Source organism: Periophthalmus magnuspinnatus, chromosome 21 (genome assembly GCF_009829125.3).
Source record: "Periophthalmus magnuspinnatus isolate fPerMag1 chromosome 21, fPerMag1.2.pri, whole genome shotgun sequence".
NCBI lineage: Eukaryota > Metazoa > Chordata > Actinopteri > Gobiiformes > Gobiidae > Periophthalmus > Periophthalmus magnuspinnatus.
In genome coordinates, this window is record NC_047146.1 from 8,788,449 (window position 1) to 8,806,270 (window position 17,822).

At 38.8% G+C, this 17,822-nt stretch overlaps 2 protein-coding genes across 6 annotated transcripts; one reads left to right on the top strand and one right to left on the bottom strand.

Moving 5' to 3' along the window:
• The first annotated feature begins 315 nt into the window (after positions 1-315).
• cd247l (CD247 antigen like) lies at positions 316-2,780 on the top strand. The gene is made up of 7 exons (XM_033986379.2): positions 316-413; positions 1,916-2,010; positions 2,099-2,131; positions 2,251-2,274; positions 2,342-2,395; positions 2,479-2,511; positions 2,586-2,780. The coding sequence occupies exons 1-7, from the start codon at positions 347-349 to the stop codon at positions 2,589-2,591; spliced, it is 312 nt and encodes a 103-aa protein (XP_033842270.2). The 5' UTR covers positions 316-346; the 3' UTR covers positions 2,592-2,780.
• Positions 2,781-2,815: 35 nt separating this feature from the next.
• On the bottom strand, positions 2,816-17,425 carry pou2f1b (POU class 2 homeobox 1b). Of its 5 annotated transcripts, XM_055230427.1 has the most exons (14): positions 17,321-17,425; positions 12,870-12,932; positions 12,530-12,621; positions 11,220-11,408; positions 11,039-11,144; positions 10,872-10,963; positions 10,611-10,778; positions 9,705-9,846; positions 9,454-9,599; positions 9,175-9,360; positions 8,986-9,100; positions 8,579-8,906; positions 8,432-8,508; positions 2,816-8,349 (listed from the first exon to the last, which is right to left on the bottom strand). In XM_055230427.1, exons 1-14 carry the CDS (start codon positions 17,364-17,366, stop codon positions 8,096-8,098), a joined length of 2,004 nt encoding a protein of 667 aa, XP_055086402.1. In that variant the 5' UTR covers positions 17,367-17,425; the 3' UTR covers positions 2,816-8,095. The 5 variants fall into 5 exon arrangements, with proteins under 5 accessions (XP_055086402.1, XP_055086401.1, XP_055086400.1 ...); XM_055230426.1 differs by having other exon boundaries at positions 2,816-8,346; positions 9,175-9,357; positions 11,039-11,408; XM_055230425.1 differs by having other exon boundaries at positions 9,175-9,357; positions 11,039-11,408.
• Positions 17,426-17,822: the final 397 nt, after the last annotated feature.

Below are 17,822 nucleotides of genomic sequence, written 5' to 3' on the forward strand. Positions count from 1 at the left end.
ATAATACTTTTACTTTCCTTGCATTCCACCTCTGAAAAGGACCAAAAAAGAGTAATAGGAGATGCAATTTATGCAATCATTTGGATTCATAATTATTATTTTTATGACTATTTTGTGACCTGAATTAACAATTAACCTGTTGATCTTGACATACCATCTTAAACTGTTATAAAAGATGGAGAAAATTGTTCGTACAACATCTTGTATTGCATAGCCTACTAACCTGATGCTTTGATGAAGTACTTGCATGTCGATGGGCAGGTAGTCATTTAAGCCACTTCCTGTGCTCTCTGCTGAGATAAATTTAGTCTCTAAAAGTGAACACAGAGCAGAGCAAACCTGTACAATGGAATGTATTCATATTCAGATGTCTGTGCTACTCGTCCTCCTCTTCAACCCAACATCATGCTACGGTAAGGGAAAGTTCTGTGACTATTTATTTTATTTATTAACAAAACATATGATAACACTCACTCAATAGTAATGAACATTAAAGGGAATGTAGCATCTTATTTTTAGCCCTAAACAGGCATACAAAATGGCATTCTTCGTACGCAAGATAAATAAAAAAGATTAATAAAAGCCTAATAATAGTAGGTTTGTTATAGTTTAATAGTGATACTTGGTTTATGGATCATAAAAAGACTACTATTTGTGCTGAGGGCTTATAAGGTGTTAGAAATAAATAGAAAACTCGTGGTTGTGATAAGTTAATAATTATAATCATTAAAAGAACACTTAATTTACTATATTATAAAATGCTATATTTAAAAAAATGTGAGAGCGTGAAAATGATAAAAAGGGAGTTATAGTTTTAGCTAACGGTTTCAATGTAGTGTATGCGTTAAATCTGTAACAGACAAGAGTTCGCCAACGGTCCCTGAACCTTCATCATGTAAAAATAGCATCATGCCTAAAGAAAATCGTTAAAATATGCTTGTTTTTTCATAACACCAGAGTTAAACTTGGCTACTGTTCCAACCACAGAGAGATAAAGGACATTTACCAAGTTCAGAAGCGACGCAGTTTCCAATGACAGGAAGAGTGAGCGCGCGAGCCCACTCACTCAAACACACTGGAGCGCGCGCTGGTAGCAAACGTTAGCAAACTTCTTTTCCGCTGTTGAGTAATCGCAAAATATGACATCAACCTAACAACGATCGTGTTTTTGATGCGGCAATGTGCGTCTTAATTTGTATTTTTACAATTTAAGAATCTGCCAACTCTCAGAATATGCTAATCAAGTCCCAATTAAATTAATGAGTTTCAGCACGTGACTCAACGAGGAAAAAAAGAAACAAAACATAAACAAAAAAATAAATAAAGAAAAATAAAAAATAAGACTAGTGTATATATATATATATATATATATATATATATATATATATATATATATATATATATATATATATATATATATATATATATTAGTCTTATTTTTTATTTTTCTTTATTTATTTTTTGTTTATGTTTTGTTTCTTTTTTTCCTCGTTGAGTCACGTGCTGAAATATATATATATATATATATATATATATATATATATATATATATATATATATATATATACACACACACACACACACACACACACACACATATATATTAATGAGTTGCAGCACATGACTCAACGAGGAAAAAACAAAACAAAAAAAAAACATAATCAAAAATATATAAATAAATAAAATAAGACATTTTAAAAGCCAAAAAAAATAAAAACACAAATTAATGAGTTTCAGCACATGACTCAAGGAGAAAAAAAATAATAATTTAAAAAACATAAACAATATATATTATATTTTTTTAAATGTAATTTGGCATGTTTATATAGGCCTCGTTTTAATGATAGTCTGTATATACATATGTACTTTATACAGCCTATGGTTTTAATACAGCTTTCACTCTGATGTCCTACAGCTTTTTCTCCCAGTGACCCAATGATTTGCTACATCCTGGATGGGGTCCTCATCATTTACTGCATTGTAGCAACAGCCTTGTTCTTCAGAGAAAAGGTTAGCCTGTTTATGGCAAACATTAGGGCAATTGTTTATTAGTCTATGGGTTAACGATTGTTAATGATCTCTGAATATTTCCATCAAGCTTTGCCGTGAAGTTCCAAATGTCGTGGTGTCTGTGAGTATCAGTTTTTGTTTGTTTGTTTGTTTACCTATTTGTTTATGCTGTCCACAAAATGAACACTTGAATGACTAGACTACATGAATAAATATTTTTCCCCTTACCCTAATAATCAGGACCCCAGTGGTGGAATTTACCAGGTAAGAAACTATTCAGTAAATATCACAAACATAACCCAAGCATTTACAATTCATAACCCCTTTGTAGGAGCTTGGGGAGTCAAAAAATACAGATCCTTATGAAATGCTTCAACCATCCAAAGTAAGTGTAAAAATGTTACACTTTAAAATATTTGCCCACTTCAATGCAACTAATTGGGCTCATTTGATGCCTTTTTTTTTCAGAAGAGAAGGCAAAAGAAGAGAAAAATAACTGAGGTACAATGACACATAATGACACATAACCCACCTCTTAAAATTAAGTTACCAGAATAATACTTTTTATAACACAGCCCTGACAGACTGACAGAGGGGCGGCGGCCAAGTCTGTTCCGGGGACCTCCACATCAGCTCTTCGTCCTTGACACAAAAATTACTCACCAAAATCAAAAAACATCACAGTATTTGTAATGTCGTCTGAAATGCATATGTCCTTACATCTAGAGTTTAGGTTGCTCTATGTGCTGTCCTTCAAAACTCTATGACATTTACACCATCTTAAATAAAAAGAATCCATGTCAAAAACACTTGGAAAATGGTTTAATGATGTTTACAACAAAAGATAACTGTACAGTTACAGTAAAAGATTATGTGTATAAAAACAAAAATACAGCAGACAAATGCATCAAAACCTACTATATATCCTGATTCACATACTTAAAACTACACAATCTTTCAGTTTTATGCCACCACAGTTGGAGGCAGGCTTTTTTATAAGTTTGCCTGTTTTTTGTTTTTTTTGTTTTTTGGTCTTTTTTATGTTCATGTAGGATCAGTGTCCCTCGGTGAATGATGAAAACCAGAACTCTTTACAATTAAGTCCTGGTAAGTCACTCATTATTAACTGCAGAGTTCAAAAGTGGGGGCAGGAAATATGAACACATTCGTTACAAAAAGCCCGAACTTTGAGAAGTTAACGAGTTACAGAAAGCATTCATGGAGATACACAGTCAGTATGTACATAGTTGGCATTTAATTTTGTTAAAAGCAATGGTCACTTGGATTGAACTGATATTACACACGACACCCCAAACATACAAAAATACAAATATCTTCAAACCTACCAAGAGTAAGACAGTTCTGATATTAGTTCCATGCTGCGACAGAAAAAGGATAACGATAAAGTTCAACAGACAGTCTCACACAAGTTATTTTCTCAGAAATATACCAAAATATACATCTAAGCTTTGGAATTACTGAGGCTAGGACTAAAGCCAGTGCTGGGTTTGTCTCTTAATACACATGCTCCAGGGCAGAAAGGAAGAGAGACAGACAGACAGGAAAGAGATTTCTTTGGTATCTGCATTTGTCAAAAGTTAAATATTTGGATTTTTGCTTTGGGATAGCGCTCATGAGATCATACAACCTCACTTGAAATAAAGCATTAAACAAAGTGTCACTGAAGCCCATGGGCCGTAGCCGTAGGGACACGGTCCAAACGGAGTGAAGGACCGTGATGCATAGTGTCACAGCTGATCCGTCTGTCGTGAGATGTCAAAACAAAGAGAGGAGACAGCAATGGGACAATCATGTACCTGGAGACAACAACACGGACATGTCCGGGAACTACAGTGTACAGGTGTGAAAGAATAAAGTAACCACACAACATAAAAGGTCCAGAATTATGGGCAAAAAGTGGATCCTACAGCGTTAAAGACAAAGACAAAGACATCGAGTCCTGAGCATTACAATGTGCACAGGAAAAAACCCTCAGTGTGTATTAGCAAACATCACCCAGCTACTATCAGACTGGTTCAAATACATGTGTGTCTCACGAGCCCTCTCTGCGCTGTCTTACTTCCCCCCCAACCCCACCACAGGCACTGAAACCACTGCACTAGCACCACCACAGAGCATTTGGCCAGGTGTTTATGTCGTTTTTATTTCTTATTTTTTTGGACATTCACATGCACAAGGAGCAGACATTAATGAAAACCTGTGGTGAGTGAAGGCAGCTGGTATTTGATGCAGAGCAGTGTGTGGGGATGGATGAGACAGTGTCACTCTTATACAATCAAGTTAGAAGTCTTTGGTTAAAATGTTGTTACCGCAATGGAACAAGAGCAGGCTGAGACACTCATGTGAAGTCACAAACCTACCTGTACTTTGTCAGAACTAAAACAATAATAAAAAAGATTGTCAAACTCAAATATATCTCTAAACATATAATAGAGCACATCATCTGTAAAAAGAAATTAAAAAGAGAAAATAAATAATGATGTAGTACAGTAATAAGGCAAAAGGAACAAAAGGCAGGATTTCATCAATATCCAGTCTGTGTATCCTGTCTCCCTCTTGTGGCCTTTTGAAAACAAGACAAAGTACAGGTGGGAATGGGCTATTATACTTGTATTATTTGTGTATATTTGTTGTGTATTTAGAGTTTTTAAAACGTTTTTTTTGTTGTATTTTATACATATTAAAGCAGGTTTCACTCAATCTTGAGCTAAAAAATGAGGTATACAACAGATCCTTTGCCTTACCGGCGCTCTACACTACAAACCGCAAACCAGTGTGGTGGATTACCAAACTGGTACTTACATGTCTCTGTATTTTACCCAAAACTAGCAACAAACTAAAGTAGAAAAGGCATTAAAGCTAGTTCAGGGCCAATCAGCTTCAGGACTCATCAACTCACTGTTTTAGGGTATCAATGAAACAGCCTCTCTATACAAATCTTGTCCTGCCACTTTCTACTGAAACCTGCTGGAAGATGCAGATTTATAGCTTGCACTTCCTATACACAGAAAGACACGGACGCACACACACACGCACGCACGCACACTTGCTGGAATTTTTAGTAAAGCTTTTCTCACAGAATTTCTTTCTGTTACATCAAAAAACATAGTTAGCCACATCATCACAAAATCAGAAATGCCCAGTACACTGTAGTGTTTCAGTGATAACAACGCACCAGCAGAGTTCATAGAGATCTCCTGTGCGCTCATTCACACATACACACACACACTCATACAACAATGCTACAATGCTCATGTCTCTGTAACAATAAGGCAAAAATGATAAGGTTTAATCTTTGAACTAAGAAAGCCAGTGATCTTGTCTTCTCACAAAACAAAAAAGGCATATTCAAAATTATTGGTAAAGAAAGAATAGCAAACTAAATCAACATCAACTGAAATATTTACTTAATCTGTTGCTGAAACTGAGCCTACTTCTCAGACTAAACTCAAGATCTGTGCCAAGTGATGGGCAGAGAGGTTTTCTCCGTACAACACAAGGAAGTCAAAAGCTAAAAGCACTTAAAGTCTGACGTTTCGTAACATTTTTGGTCTCAAGAAATTTCATGAAAAAACAAATGCCATTTAGCAAAAAAAAGAGGGCGATTTTAGGGATCTTTGTAAATATGTTAACACTACATTCAGTCTTGATAACACACTGGTTAGAGTATAAAATATGAATATCTTACAAGCGCTTATATAGAATTATATGTATAGAATTAAGAAAAGGTTATCAATTCTAATTCCACAGATAAATATTTCAGTAACATCCTATGATGGTAATGGCAACTCAACTTGTGAAGATACGTCACACAAATAAGAACAGAAGCCTAAAAAGAAAAATCAGCAACAAGAACAACTAGACACCTGCCTAACTGCAAAGAGAAAGGCTATAACTTTGGCAAGAAGGATAAAAAACAACAATTAGTCCTGCAAATATCTCATAAATAGTAGTATTAGAAATAGCAGTAGTCGATAATCATACAGTTCCTATGGTTCATGTGTGGTTAATCAGTATAGGCCTTTAACGGCAAGTCTGCACTGATACATTCTACATGATTCGATACACAGAAATTCTGAAGGTGATCCTTATATTTAAGTGCTGCTGAGGTATATTCAGTCAAAAAGTAGTACATAAAAAAATTAAGATTTTTTTCTTACAGGCATAAGGTTAGACCCACTACGGTTTACCTTTGGAACAGAGTAATGCTACTTTAGAGTGGGCTTCCGCTCAGAGATCATTTGGCAGGTGTTACAGATTAGGTAAATAAAACATGTTTGGGTTACATGCTGGTTTTCAATGGCGGTGTGGCAGTAGATGAGTGGTAAATATGGATTTACAAATTTGAGTCTCCCAAAGAGGAGGGTCTGAACCACCAAACCTGATGTACAGGATGTAGTCATAAAGCTATCAGAAAGCATGCAGGCCTCTAAACTGTTTGAGGAGCTTCAGCAGCATGTTGGTAAAGCTAAGTTTCTGTGACCTTTATCCAGCAGCACCTACTGAGGAAAATGGAAAAGAACAGCTCCTGTGTGCTTGGACAGGCACAACTACTACTGAGGAAAACCACTTTGGTTTAAGCTATTGTTTATGGCTGAACAGTAGAAAACTAAAGCAGAACCACCTTTTTCAGTCAAAACGGCAAAAGTCAATTAAAAGAACAAGCAGTCAACAATAGGCTGTCGGGAAAAGAAACAAAAATTCAGGTTTTTGAGTTCAGGATCCAAGTAAAAAAAAACAAAAAAGGTCAGTTCAACACCCCAGTTTTTGGTCATTGGGCTGCCAATTCGGTCATGCTCAGACACTCAATAAAAAAAATCTTTGGAAAATTGTCATAAAAATATTGCATTTCTATTTTCAATTGACAAGGAAAGATTTTGTACTCATAAATAGACAAGACTAAGCTACCCCAACAACAAACAGCAAATATTTGAACAAATATTTTTGGTATATCTTAAAAGCACATAAGCTAGTCATATGACTGTAGACAAGAGTTTCTTTCCACGCAACAGACTGCAGCTCATCAATCCAGTTTTTTGGTACAGATACTGTGCACAAGTAGATAGAACAGTACTACTATCACAAAGTAAAATACAATACATTACCTCTATCAAGCCAATGCACCCCCTTGTGGTATGACAAAATCATACGCAAGCCCTACATCAGTTATTGGACTTTCAGTGCTGGTCCAAGTTGAAGACAGCACTACAGACGTTCAGGTTGAATCCTAAAATAAACTACATCTTGGCAAATGGCCACCATTCACCACAAATCACCCAGTATAAAACAGACTGCTTGTTGCAGTTTTTCCTAAAGCTCTTAAGCATTTTATCAGAGTCCAATGCCTGCACCTACATCTGGATTTTACAAAGCTTAATGGCAACTCAACCACCAAGGCAAAGTAAAACTCAGTGTTTCCAGACAACCAAATCTGGTCCCTTTGACCATTAAAGCAATGATAACCTTTATAATCGGCCACTTATTACTCGTTTTTAAAGCCTTATAACCACATTTGAACTCAATAGATTATAGTTATAACTTAAATTGTGAGTTACAATGTTATGAAGTACTAAAATAGACATGGTAGTAGAACAACTATGATAAGGTTTAGAACAATGCCTGTCCAAAAATAGTGATGCGAGAAAGTCAGATGAAGGGTAAATATATAGAAAATGATTTGCTTTTGGGTTAGACTGTCAGGAGAGATCAGAGGTTACTCTGCACGTAGTCAACAGCCTGATTCCAATGAATTATTTCTACCTGAACATTTGTCATGGTTCATATAAAACAAGACAGCAACTACATGGTTACTGTTGGGGAATAATGAATAATAAAAATAGAAAATATATTAAAAAAAGATTTACAAACAAAAAATTCCAACCTTAATATCAATTGAGGTTGTTTTTGGTGGCAGCAAAAAAGTTAAATAGAAAGAATAAAAGAATGTATGGTGGTTAGTGAAGCACTTTTCATATTAATGACCTCCCTATTGCCTACAAAGTGAGATAGAAGTAGTGCACGATATATGTAATAGGGTGTTGTTTGTGACGCAGCTTGGCCGGCTTCACTGAGCTTTGGAGGCAGTAGTAATAGTCGAGGCTTGCACGGGCATAGCTCCGGTTGTGTCAGTGGTGACCTGCAGCCCCCCTGCCCCAGCCGACACTAAACTCACCGGATTAGCCTGAGTGAGAAGTGACAGGTTTTGGGGCAGGAACAGGTTTGTCACCAGGTTGGGCGTGTTACCAGCACTGGTGTTGGCAAACAGCAAATTGCTACCATCCAGAGAAGTGATGGGGATTGTGCTGGAGGCCAAAGCTGCTGAATAAAAATAATGAACTTTCAAATAGCTGCAAATAAATGTCAAAATGCAATTTCATAATTTATTTAAGTTTAGGGTTACCTTGTATTGTTGCTAGTGTACTGTTGTTCATGAGTGCACCACCAAGGCCACCAGGAGCCAGACTGAGGAGAGCCCCCCTATGAAAACACATGTCAGATAAAATCTTACACCATTTTAAGTATTTTGCTTGAATAGGACAAAACTGACCCTGGTGCAAACTGTGAAGATGCCATCAGACCAGGACTGAATCCAGCGGCTGCAGCCATGGCAGCAAAACTAGCACTGGTGGGCAACTGAGCGGCCCCCTGGAGTGCAGACAGCCCTGGGGCGGATACCATCACCTGGCCCGTCTCTAGAGAAGTGGCAATAGAAGACGCAGTGTGGGAAGCCGCGGTGTGTGCCTGAGAGCCCGTTTTGCTCTCTGTGGTGGCTTGTATGGTAGGGGAAGGACTGAGGGATGGAGAGCTGGTTGCCGTGGTTACAACAGGTGCAGTGGAGATGACAGATGCAGTGTTTGTGACTCCAACTGTAGTGGCTTAAAATGATTAAAGCATTAGACATTAGTTACAGCAAAGGGCACTTTGAGTTTGTTTGATGCAGCCTAAAATACAGACCTGTGAAAGGCAAAGAGGAGACACTGGTGCTGGTGAGTGGGATCACAGGGTTTACTGTCAGACTGGTGGGTGTGCTAATAGTTGGGCTGCTGACAAGACTCGCTGTACTGGCCACCTTAAAAAACAAACGGATTCAATAAACAGCAGCAATTTAAGGTGAATAAGTCAAGTATCTGTGTTGATTCTTACCAGGGGGCTGTTAGGTGTGAAAATGGTTTTGATGGGGGTGCTGCCTCCACTATTTCCACTGCTTGGGGGGTTAATCCTCTTCTCTTTTTGTCTACGATTGCAGAACCAAACTCTGACAACCTCCTTCTCCATGTTTAGCTGGTCAGCAATCATGGTGATCTCCTCAGAGGTAGGTTTTTGGTTCTGCTTGAATAGGCCAAGAAGCCAGAGATTTCCAGTCAGTACAAAGTCAAAGATTATGTTGTACAGAAGAATGCTGTGTAAAATTATGTAACTCACCTCTAGAAAGCTCTTTTCTAAGGCCACTCGGATGTGGTTCTCAATACTGGTCCTCTTCTTGCGCCTGCGGTTGATTCCCTCTAGGCCCATGCCTGGGGAGCCCAGCGCACTCGGGCTGGACAGTGCCTGGTCGGACGTCAGATTATCTGCACAAACAGCACCGACACAAAGCAAAGGGAGCCAGGTAAAGAAAAGAGATGCAACTCAACAGTTATCCACTTGTACAAAAACAAGGAGGTTTAGAGGCAAACCTGCATCATTCAACCACTTTTCCAACAGTGGCTTAAGTTTGCACATGTTCTTAAAGCTTAGATTCAAGGCCTCAAAACGTGAGATGGTAGTTTGGCTGAAGTCATTTCCATACAGCTTCCCCATTGCCAGGCCCACGTCACCCTGAGAAAAATAAAAATGAAAATAAAATTGCACAAATGCACAGACAAAGGGTATGTGCAAGACATAACAGTAAACATAGTGTACTACATTCTGCAGTTACCAGAGTACAATCCACATTTCTCTGGATCGCAGACCACTATAGGGGTGATTAACACCAAGGTCAAAACGCCAAGCAACTCCTAAAGCGGAGCTTTGCATTCACAGATGTTTTTGCTAATTTTGCATATATAGCAAACATTGTTGCAATAAATGCTAATAAACTTGATTGCATCTCTGTCTTGATATTTTTTTATTAAATGAAAATGTGTAACCCTTTAAACATTTTAATAATTGGGTTACTCATTAGGTTACTCACTCATGAATTGAGGACATGCAACCTTCACTCCTTGACAAACAATCACATTTTTTCAAATATAGATGAGGAAAAATAAATTTGCTTTCAGCAATTAATATTAGACAAATTAGGAAATGTGGAGCTGACAAGTTATTTGCCTCTCCGGCAACACTATTAAACATATCAGAGCTCCACTACATTTTAACATAGCGGATCAAAACAATAAAATAAAACTACATTAAATCAAATTGCAAGCTGGCTATAGTGTTACATTGTACAAAATACTAAAGGTTAAGTCCAATCCAATAACAAAGACACTGAACTAAAAGCAGACAATATATTAAAGAGGAAAAGCAAACTGAGGTTGAAAGAAACAACTGAGACATATGATAATGTTAAGAACTTGGGTATTTGAGAGATGTACACACACCTGTGTGAAACCAAGTTTGATACGTCGTTGTTTGAAGGTCTTGGCAAACAGCTCCAGCTCCTCCAGATCACTGGGCTCCTCGAGGGTGGGGGTATCCAAGCGCTTTGGTGGGGTCTGGCTGTGGACAATATTGGGAGTAGCTGTGGTTGTGCGGGTCGGGGTAGCAGGCTGAAGAATAAAATATATAAAACAATAACCAATTACTAAAGAGGAGATAAAGATATGTGATATAATGCAATGAAACAAGTTTTTTTTCCAAACCTGAGTTGCGAGAGAGATGTTTGCTTGAGTAGACAGGAGGTTAGCTTGGCTATGAGGTAGTTGAGTTAAAAGACTTTGGGCTTGCAATATGCCTATAAGATAACAATACAAAAAAGTAAAAAATAAACTTGAGCATTCATTACGAGCCACACACTCATTATACAGACCCTGCTGACCCGGCTGTGTTGGAGAGATGATGAGCTGGGTGGACAGAGGCGTAGTGATGTGGTGGCCAGGCTGGACCAAAACAAATTGGGGCAGAGTTTGTAGCTGCTGTAAGAACAAATTATTACACATTAAAAAACAGAGCAAAGAAAGAATGTGGGTAATGCCAAGTTTAAGGCTTACAGGGGTGATCTGGATGGGCTGAGATAAGGGCAGTTGTGTGATGGGAGTGGCAGCAGAGGCAGAGATGCTAGCTCCTGTGGTGCTATTCTGCTGGCTGGCTGAGTGCTGTCCTGCCAGGCCTGCCAGGAGTTGGGCCTGCACCTGGGCCTGCTGGATCAACAGCTGCTGCTGAGCTGGAGTCAGGGTCAACTGTACAGTACACAGGAAAACCACACAATCACACCATAGATCTCTCACAGGCTATTCATGTCCACATTTAATAATTACATGACCTCATGTTGCCACAATACACAACATGTGAAGGCATTTTTTCAAGATATAAATCTTTAGGTATTCATATCCTTGGTTTATTGGATCCTCGGACACTGTAACAAGCTTTTAGACTTGAGTTGTTTTGTGGCAACACTATGACTGAAGATGGCTCCTGACAGGTAAATAGACAAAGGACTCATGCAGCTGAGATGAGGGGAATATGCTGTTGTATGAATGCCGTGTACAAACACAGTACCACATGCAGAGCACACACACTGACTTGGTAGAGTCAGAGTAGTTTCACCAACACTTACATAGTTCTGATTCTGAACATGGGGCCTGAACCATGATAGTACCACATAAAATACTCATGTAAGGATGAACAGGCATGGATATGTGATATTTTGTTTCTCTTTTGGTTTGGCTGTGTTGACTCAAAGCCACTTACTCCAGCTATCTGTCCTCCGGCCAACATTAGCTGAGTTTGAGGCAAGACACTCTGCTGGACGGAGGTCGGAAGAGCACTCGAGTCTTCCGACTTAGACTAACAGAGATAAAAGATGGAAGCGTACATAGAAATATTTAACCAGAGAATATTTGATGTATGGGAAAACTCAACTACAAAGAAAAGTTACCTGCTGAGCGTTTCTCAGAAAATTAATATGTAGAATATTTTAATTAAAAGGCAAAGGAATATAAATGATCTGTATTTTGAATACCCTGCAGTCTTCAGAGAGAAGGGAAGTGCAGGCCAAGTTGAGAGTAGCTAATTAAAATAACTGTTATGCAGTGCATGTAAATTCTGCATAGATTTGCATATTCTCTGCCATCTGTTTCCGAGCAACCGCAGAGCGCTAATTAGCATACAGGGTTGATTAATCTGCCTTGTTGCCAGGCGACACTGAAAGAGCCTGGCTAATTTAAATGAACTTGTTCTGCTTGCACGCGTGTGTATGTGAAGTGGGGCATATGTCACTTAAACTTCACTGAATTCTTTTATTTAATACTTTGACTGTGATCTTTTAGACAATTGCAGTTTCAGAAAAAAGGGCGCTAACCTGTTGCAGGAGGGCTTGTGCGTGTGCATTTGTGAGTGCACTGGTATTTGGCATAGTCTGCCTTTGAAAGTCCAATCCATTGCTGTGGATTCCTACAGACAAAAGTCAAATATCAACAAATATAAGAGATCTGATGTTAAAATTACAGTCCGTTTAACATGTAGCTATATTAAAACATTTAGGGGTTGAAAAGTACAAGAACATATTTACTTGATTAGTAAATTAGCTTTAATTAACTGCAATACTGCCATCTCAAAATATGTTACATGAAAAAGAAAGACATAAACATAAAAACATAAGAAAAAAAAAACATTTTAAAAGAAAGCTTAAATTCTCTTACCGATGTTGTCACTGCTGTCCATTGCACATTTAGTAGTTCCTGACTGATTATTCACTTTAACATCTATGAAGAGCACAGAGGAGACATGCAAGAAGTAATTTACAGCATCATGCCAGGCCACATTAAAGACACATAATAAAGGATACATTATAGAGCAAATGTTTAAAATACAAATAAAGACATTAAATTCAACACAATTAACTTACACCCAACACCCTGCTTGAACACTAATAAAAACAACTCACCCATTCTAGTTCCACCTGTGTTTTCCAGCATGACTGAGGAACCCTGAAAGTTAGCCGGGCGAGCCTGCCAACAGGCTGTCCAAGCACAGTTCCTCCTCCCACTGCTCCTGCCTTCACTCTCCACTGGTCAGCGAGCAGACCAACACAAGCAGGGCTATACACAGACACAGTGGCACTATGCAGCTCACGCTTCACTGAGCAGGACTGGGAAACGCACACTGAGAAAGCCAACCAAGGTTTAGGCAAACAGCGCGCCTTCCCTCTCCATTTCCTTTTCTTATAGCTCGCCCTCCTCTACACCGCCGCTTTCTCTCTCTCTCTGGCATGCCAAGATTGTCAGTACTTCTGAAAAAGTTCACCCTCTCTCCCTCTCTTGCTGGAATGAAACAAACGACAAGAGCAGCTGGCGGCCTCCACCATCTCCACCTCCCCTCCCCAAACTCCATAATGAAGCATAATCAGTATTCAACTGATTAAAGTCCTATGCAAATCTGCCTCTGCCTCGTTAGCAATGCAAGGCTTTGAAGTCCTGCGAGCAACGCATTTCACACCGAGCTCTGAAAGCTTTCTGCATAATTTAAACCCCTATAAATATTTATCAGCTCATTAGCATATTAATTGGATGGCTTTTGGAGGACGATAAAAAACAGGGGAATAAGAACGACACAGAAGGAAAGAAGTGCTCAAACTCAGCAAAGGCATAGGGAGGGGAGGCAGCAGCACAGGGCCAATTATTCGAAAAGTGCACAGCTAAAAAGTAATTAACTAAGAGCAAGGAGAGGGACGCCGATAGCCCAGAATGTTGTGTGGGGACTGTCGCTACTGACTTCATTAATAAAATGTCCGAGGCTGCTCATTGCAAGTATCTCAGGGAGTTAGACGACGCCCAAGTTGTGTACCGAGTGTGGGTCCGGAGTTGGGGTGGGGAGTGGGGGGGTGTCGCTCAATCGCAAATAAATAAACAACATTAATCCCACACAAGGCCGTCATTACTGGACCCCCTGTGGTCACAACATTCCTCTGTGAGCAGCTAAAGAGTGGGTGGTGGCTGTTGCTGTCAATGTTTATGAAGTGTTGAGGGATTTGCATATTTAGATTAGCTTTACATTCCATTAGTATTTCATTTCAGAGAGCTTTTAAATTAATTTCTCCCCTTGCTCAGAAGGTTAATATAACAGAGCAAATCAGTCCTGCTGGTGCGGCACAGGTGTCCAGAGAATTTAAATGTCTGGTAGAGCTACAGAGGACAGAAACATTTTGGCCATGTCCTAGTCTAAGCTAAGGGTTTTGGGAGTTGAAGACTTGCAGCGTACATCAACCATTTCATGTCAGACTTGGGCTCCTCATTTTAGATCTAAAACCTCATCTGCCAATATATTACACAGGGAGTAAGGATGGCCCAGTCAGCTTATGGACATCCCTAACAGAGAAGTTAAATATGAAATAAGTGGTCTGTGTTAACTCTGAAACATTCAAATGCAACTGCACCCTACATATTCAACCGTGTTAAGTTAACATGGTTGACTGGTTTGCAAATATCGTGCTATGGAACAATGCTTCATCTTGTGCAGTGAATTTTAAATATGTATCTCATTAACAGCATAATACAGGCAGTCTGACTGAATTCAGCAGAGTTAATGTGAGCTGGGACATCCGACAAACTTAATTAGCACATCTACATTCTGCACCAGCAATGCTAAAGACTCATCAGTCTTATCGAATTGTAAGTGGTGCGTGTTCCTTTGTGTGGACTCAACAGGAAATTATGTTTTAGCTTTTTTTTTCATAACACAGGAAATCTGTATTTGCTGTTTCTTTTAAAAAATTCAAAAGAATATATGCATAATCTTACCATTCTAATGCTTTACAGGTAAAACGCAAAAACATTTGGGAGCCATATTATTTTTTATACCATGTAGGGCAGGGGACCTTTTACATTTTTCCACTACTATTACTTTAACAATAATAAGTTCACAATACTGGAATGGTACTTTTTTTGGTACATATTCCTGTATTAATCGCTATTGGTTAAGGAAAAGGATTATTGCAATTAGCTTACGGTGACAGTAACTTGGACCTCCAAAGTCAGACACATCAAAGCCTGCAGAGGTTCTGGAAGTTGATTTCCCATTAATTTTTTTTCAGATACTTTTTATTTCAAGAAACATTCAGCTCATTTAAAATTTCTGAAATATATAGTAAATTAAAATATTCGTCTTATGCTCATTGGTTACTTACAACATAGCTGATTATTATTTTTCCCCAAAACCCTATTGAGAAAATTAAAGGGAAATTTCCTTCTGGAACGAGAGCAGGCTTGTGGGCGGTCACTGTTGAGCTGCATAGAGTTATTCCAACACCCATCAGGCATTAAAATTTGCTATCAAAAAGGAAAGTAACAATTTTTTCATTATCTTAGCTTGTTTCAGTACCTTCAGAGGTGCCTTTAATGGTACTCTGCCCTACCGATATAAACTTGAGTAACCTGGGAATTAGGTCTTACTAATCAAACTAAAATGGATATTTCTGTGTTAAAAATGTTTAGCAAAGTAAGAAATAATAATAAAACTCTGGTCTGACTGGAGCCTTCAAGCAGGAAGCCTTCTCAGTAGCAGAGACGGCATGTCTTGAATTTATTACTGCAATGATGCATTATTCATAGCAACTGTGTTTACATTAATGAATATTCATGATGGAAGTACAAGGCTGGAAAGAGGGAGGAACTGTAAAACTGATTAAATGAGAAGCAATAAAGTGCAGAAGACTAAAAGATTAAGCCATAACATGGCTTTTTGTTCTTAAATAAATTGTAAAATGTGTAGGACTTGCTTCATATACAGAAAGTAATAACTTGTTACAGGCATGTGTGAATATAGAGTTGTTGTTTTACTAGCACTTTGAAGTATTATTCAAAATTATAGTGTCTTTGCCTTATCTTACTTTGTTCAAAAAACATCGTGGAATTCGCTGCTTCCTTCACACTTTTAACTGAAAAAAGCGCATTCAAGTTGAGTCTTGCCCGGCCTTGGATCCAGCACAGAATATGCCCTGCCTGTTATTGTGGCTCTCCGGAAGTGGGCCTCTACACCCCTCCCTGCGCCTGGGGGAATCACAGGTACAATCAGTGCAAAAACTTCGGTGGTTGATGGTCTCGTGGGTAGCCAACATTAAAGATGTAAGCTATTAGACGATTATAGTGTGTTTGTTAAACAATATCACACAACTTTTGGTTTGCTCATTTCATTGTATTTATTGACTTATGTTTATATCATATTTGAATCTAAACCAGTCATTTTTTTAAAATGAATCCAAGTTAACCTCACTTTTAAAAACGCCTTGGTTTTCTCTATGGGCTAGACAAAAAAAATCCGAGACCACCGTTTAGTTATCCCATCATCAAGTGAGAGTTGGCTTGGCGTTAAAACCCCGCCACACATTTCTCGTGTCGTCGGTAAAAGGCTTTATTCTGTGCACGGTACAAATGCGCTGTTGTCCTACACCGATAAGCTTCAGCGGACACAGGGAATATGCTGAACTCCGCACTCTGCTTCAGCGGGGCCCGCATGAATAACACAACAGGCTGCTCTAGCACAAAAGACAGGGGGAAAATGCTATGCCATAAAATCACCGACAACAAATCAGGGCGCATCGAAATGACATTAAACATTACGTCTTCTTCACGTATATAGAGTTTCAAATCTCGTTTTAACAAACAAGGTCCTCCACTGCGCCCTCACAAAATGAATATGCAAAGCCCTTTCAAAAGCTTCATGCCTGTGAGTGCATCAACACAAAGCCCAGTGTTAGCAGCCGAGCTAATGCTAGCCTGCTAGCATCTTCATATCAGTCAAATTGCGTTACCGAAACATCTAAATATGACATGTATGGATCCCAGTCACGTCGACGATTACTAATAAAATATGCTAAACTGTATTTGTCGACAGAGGTATGAATATGCAGCGACGTACAGCCATCTAATCACACAAAGGGGGAGGCATGTTTCCATGTAATTTGCCATCGTACTGCAATAGCTCGTTTCCTCCTCTGTCAATTTACAACTGGCTAGCTCCGTCTACTCTAGAAACGCACCGTTTACCATTAAGTCCACCAATGCAATCTTCGTTTCATCTGCATCCCGCTAATGCTAAATTGTGAGCAACACAGTTTGAATATGAGTATGAATATGTAAAATGCTGTAATCATTACCTGGTCCTGAACTCTCATCTTGACTCGCTGCTCCTCCGTCCGCCATTTTGAATATTTAACCCGAAATCCCAGCCCTGAGCCTACCACCTCCACACACTCACAAACAGCACCGAGGAGGGCTCGCTTATTTACATACCCTCTCGCTGTTTTTGTCCAGCACACAAGCTGGAGGATAGACTCAAAATAAGGCACCATTATCATTAGTTCATGTTTGCTTGCATGGTTTGACTTTTATAATGAAGCTTAATTAAGACTCAATGGTACTATGTTTAGGCATAATAACCTTAATTGGGAAGATGTTGACCGTGTGGAGGGTCTTCCCTTGTTAAAAGCTGATGGGGACCTAATGATGAGGGTAAAGGACTCAGTCTCAAAATCAGATTTAAATATATGAAAAACACTAGGCTGCATAGGCCTACCATGCACATTTTTGTACTCATATTGGGCATTTTGGCTGGTCCCCAATGATTTATAAGACTATATATGCATAGATCTGTTTATT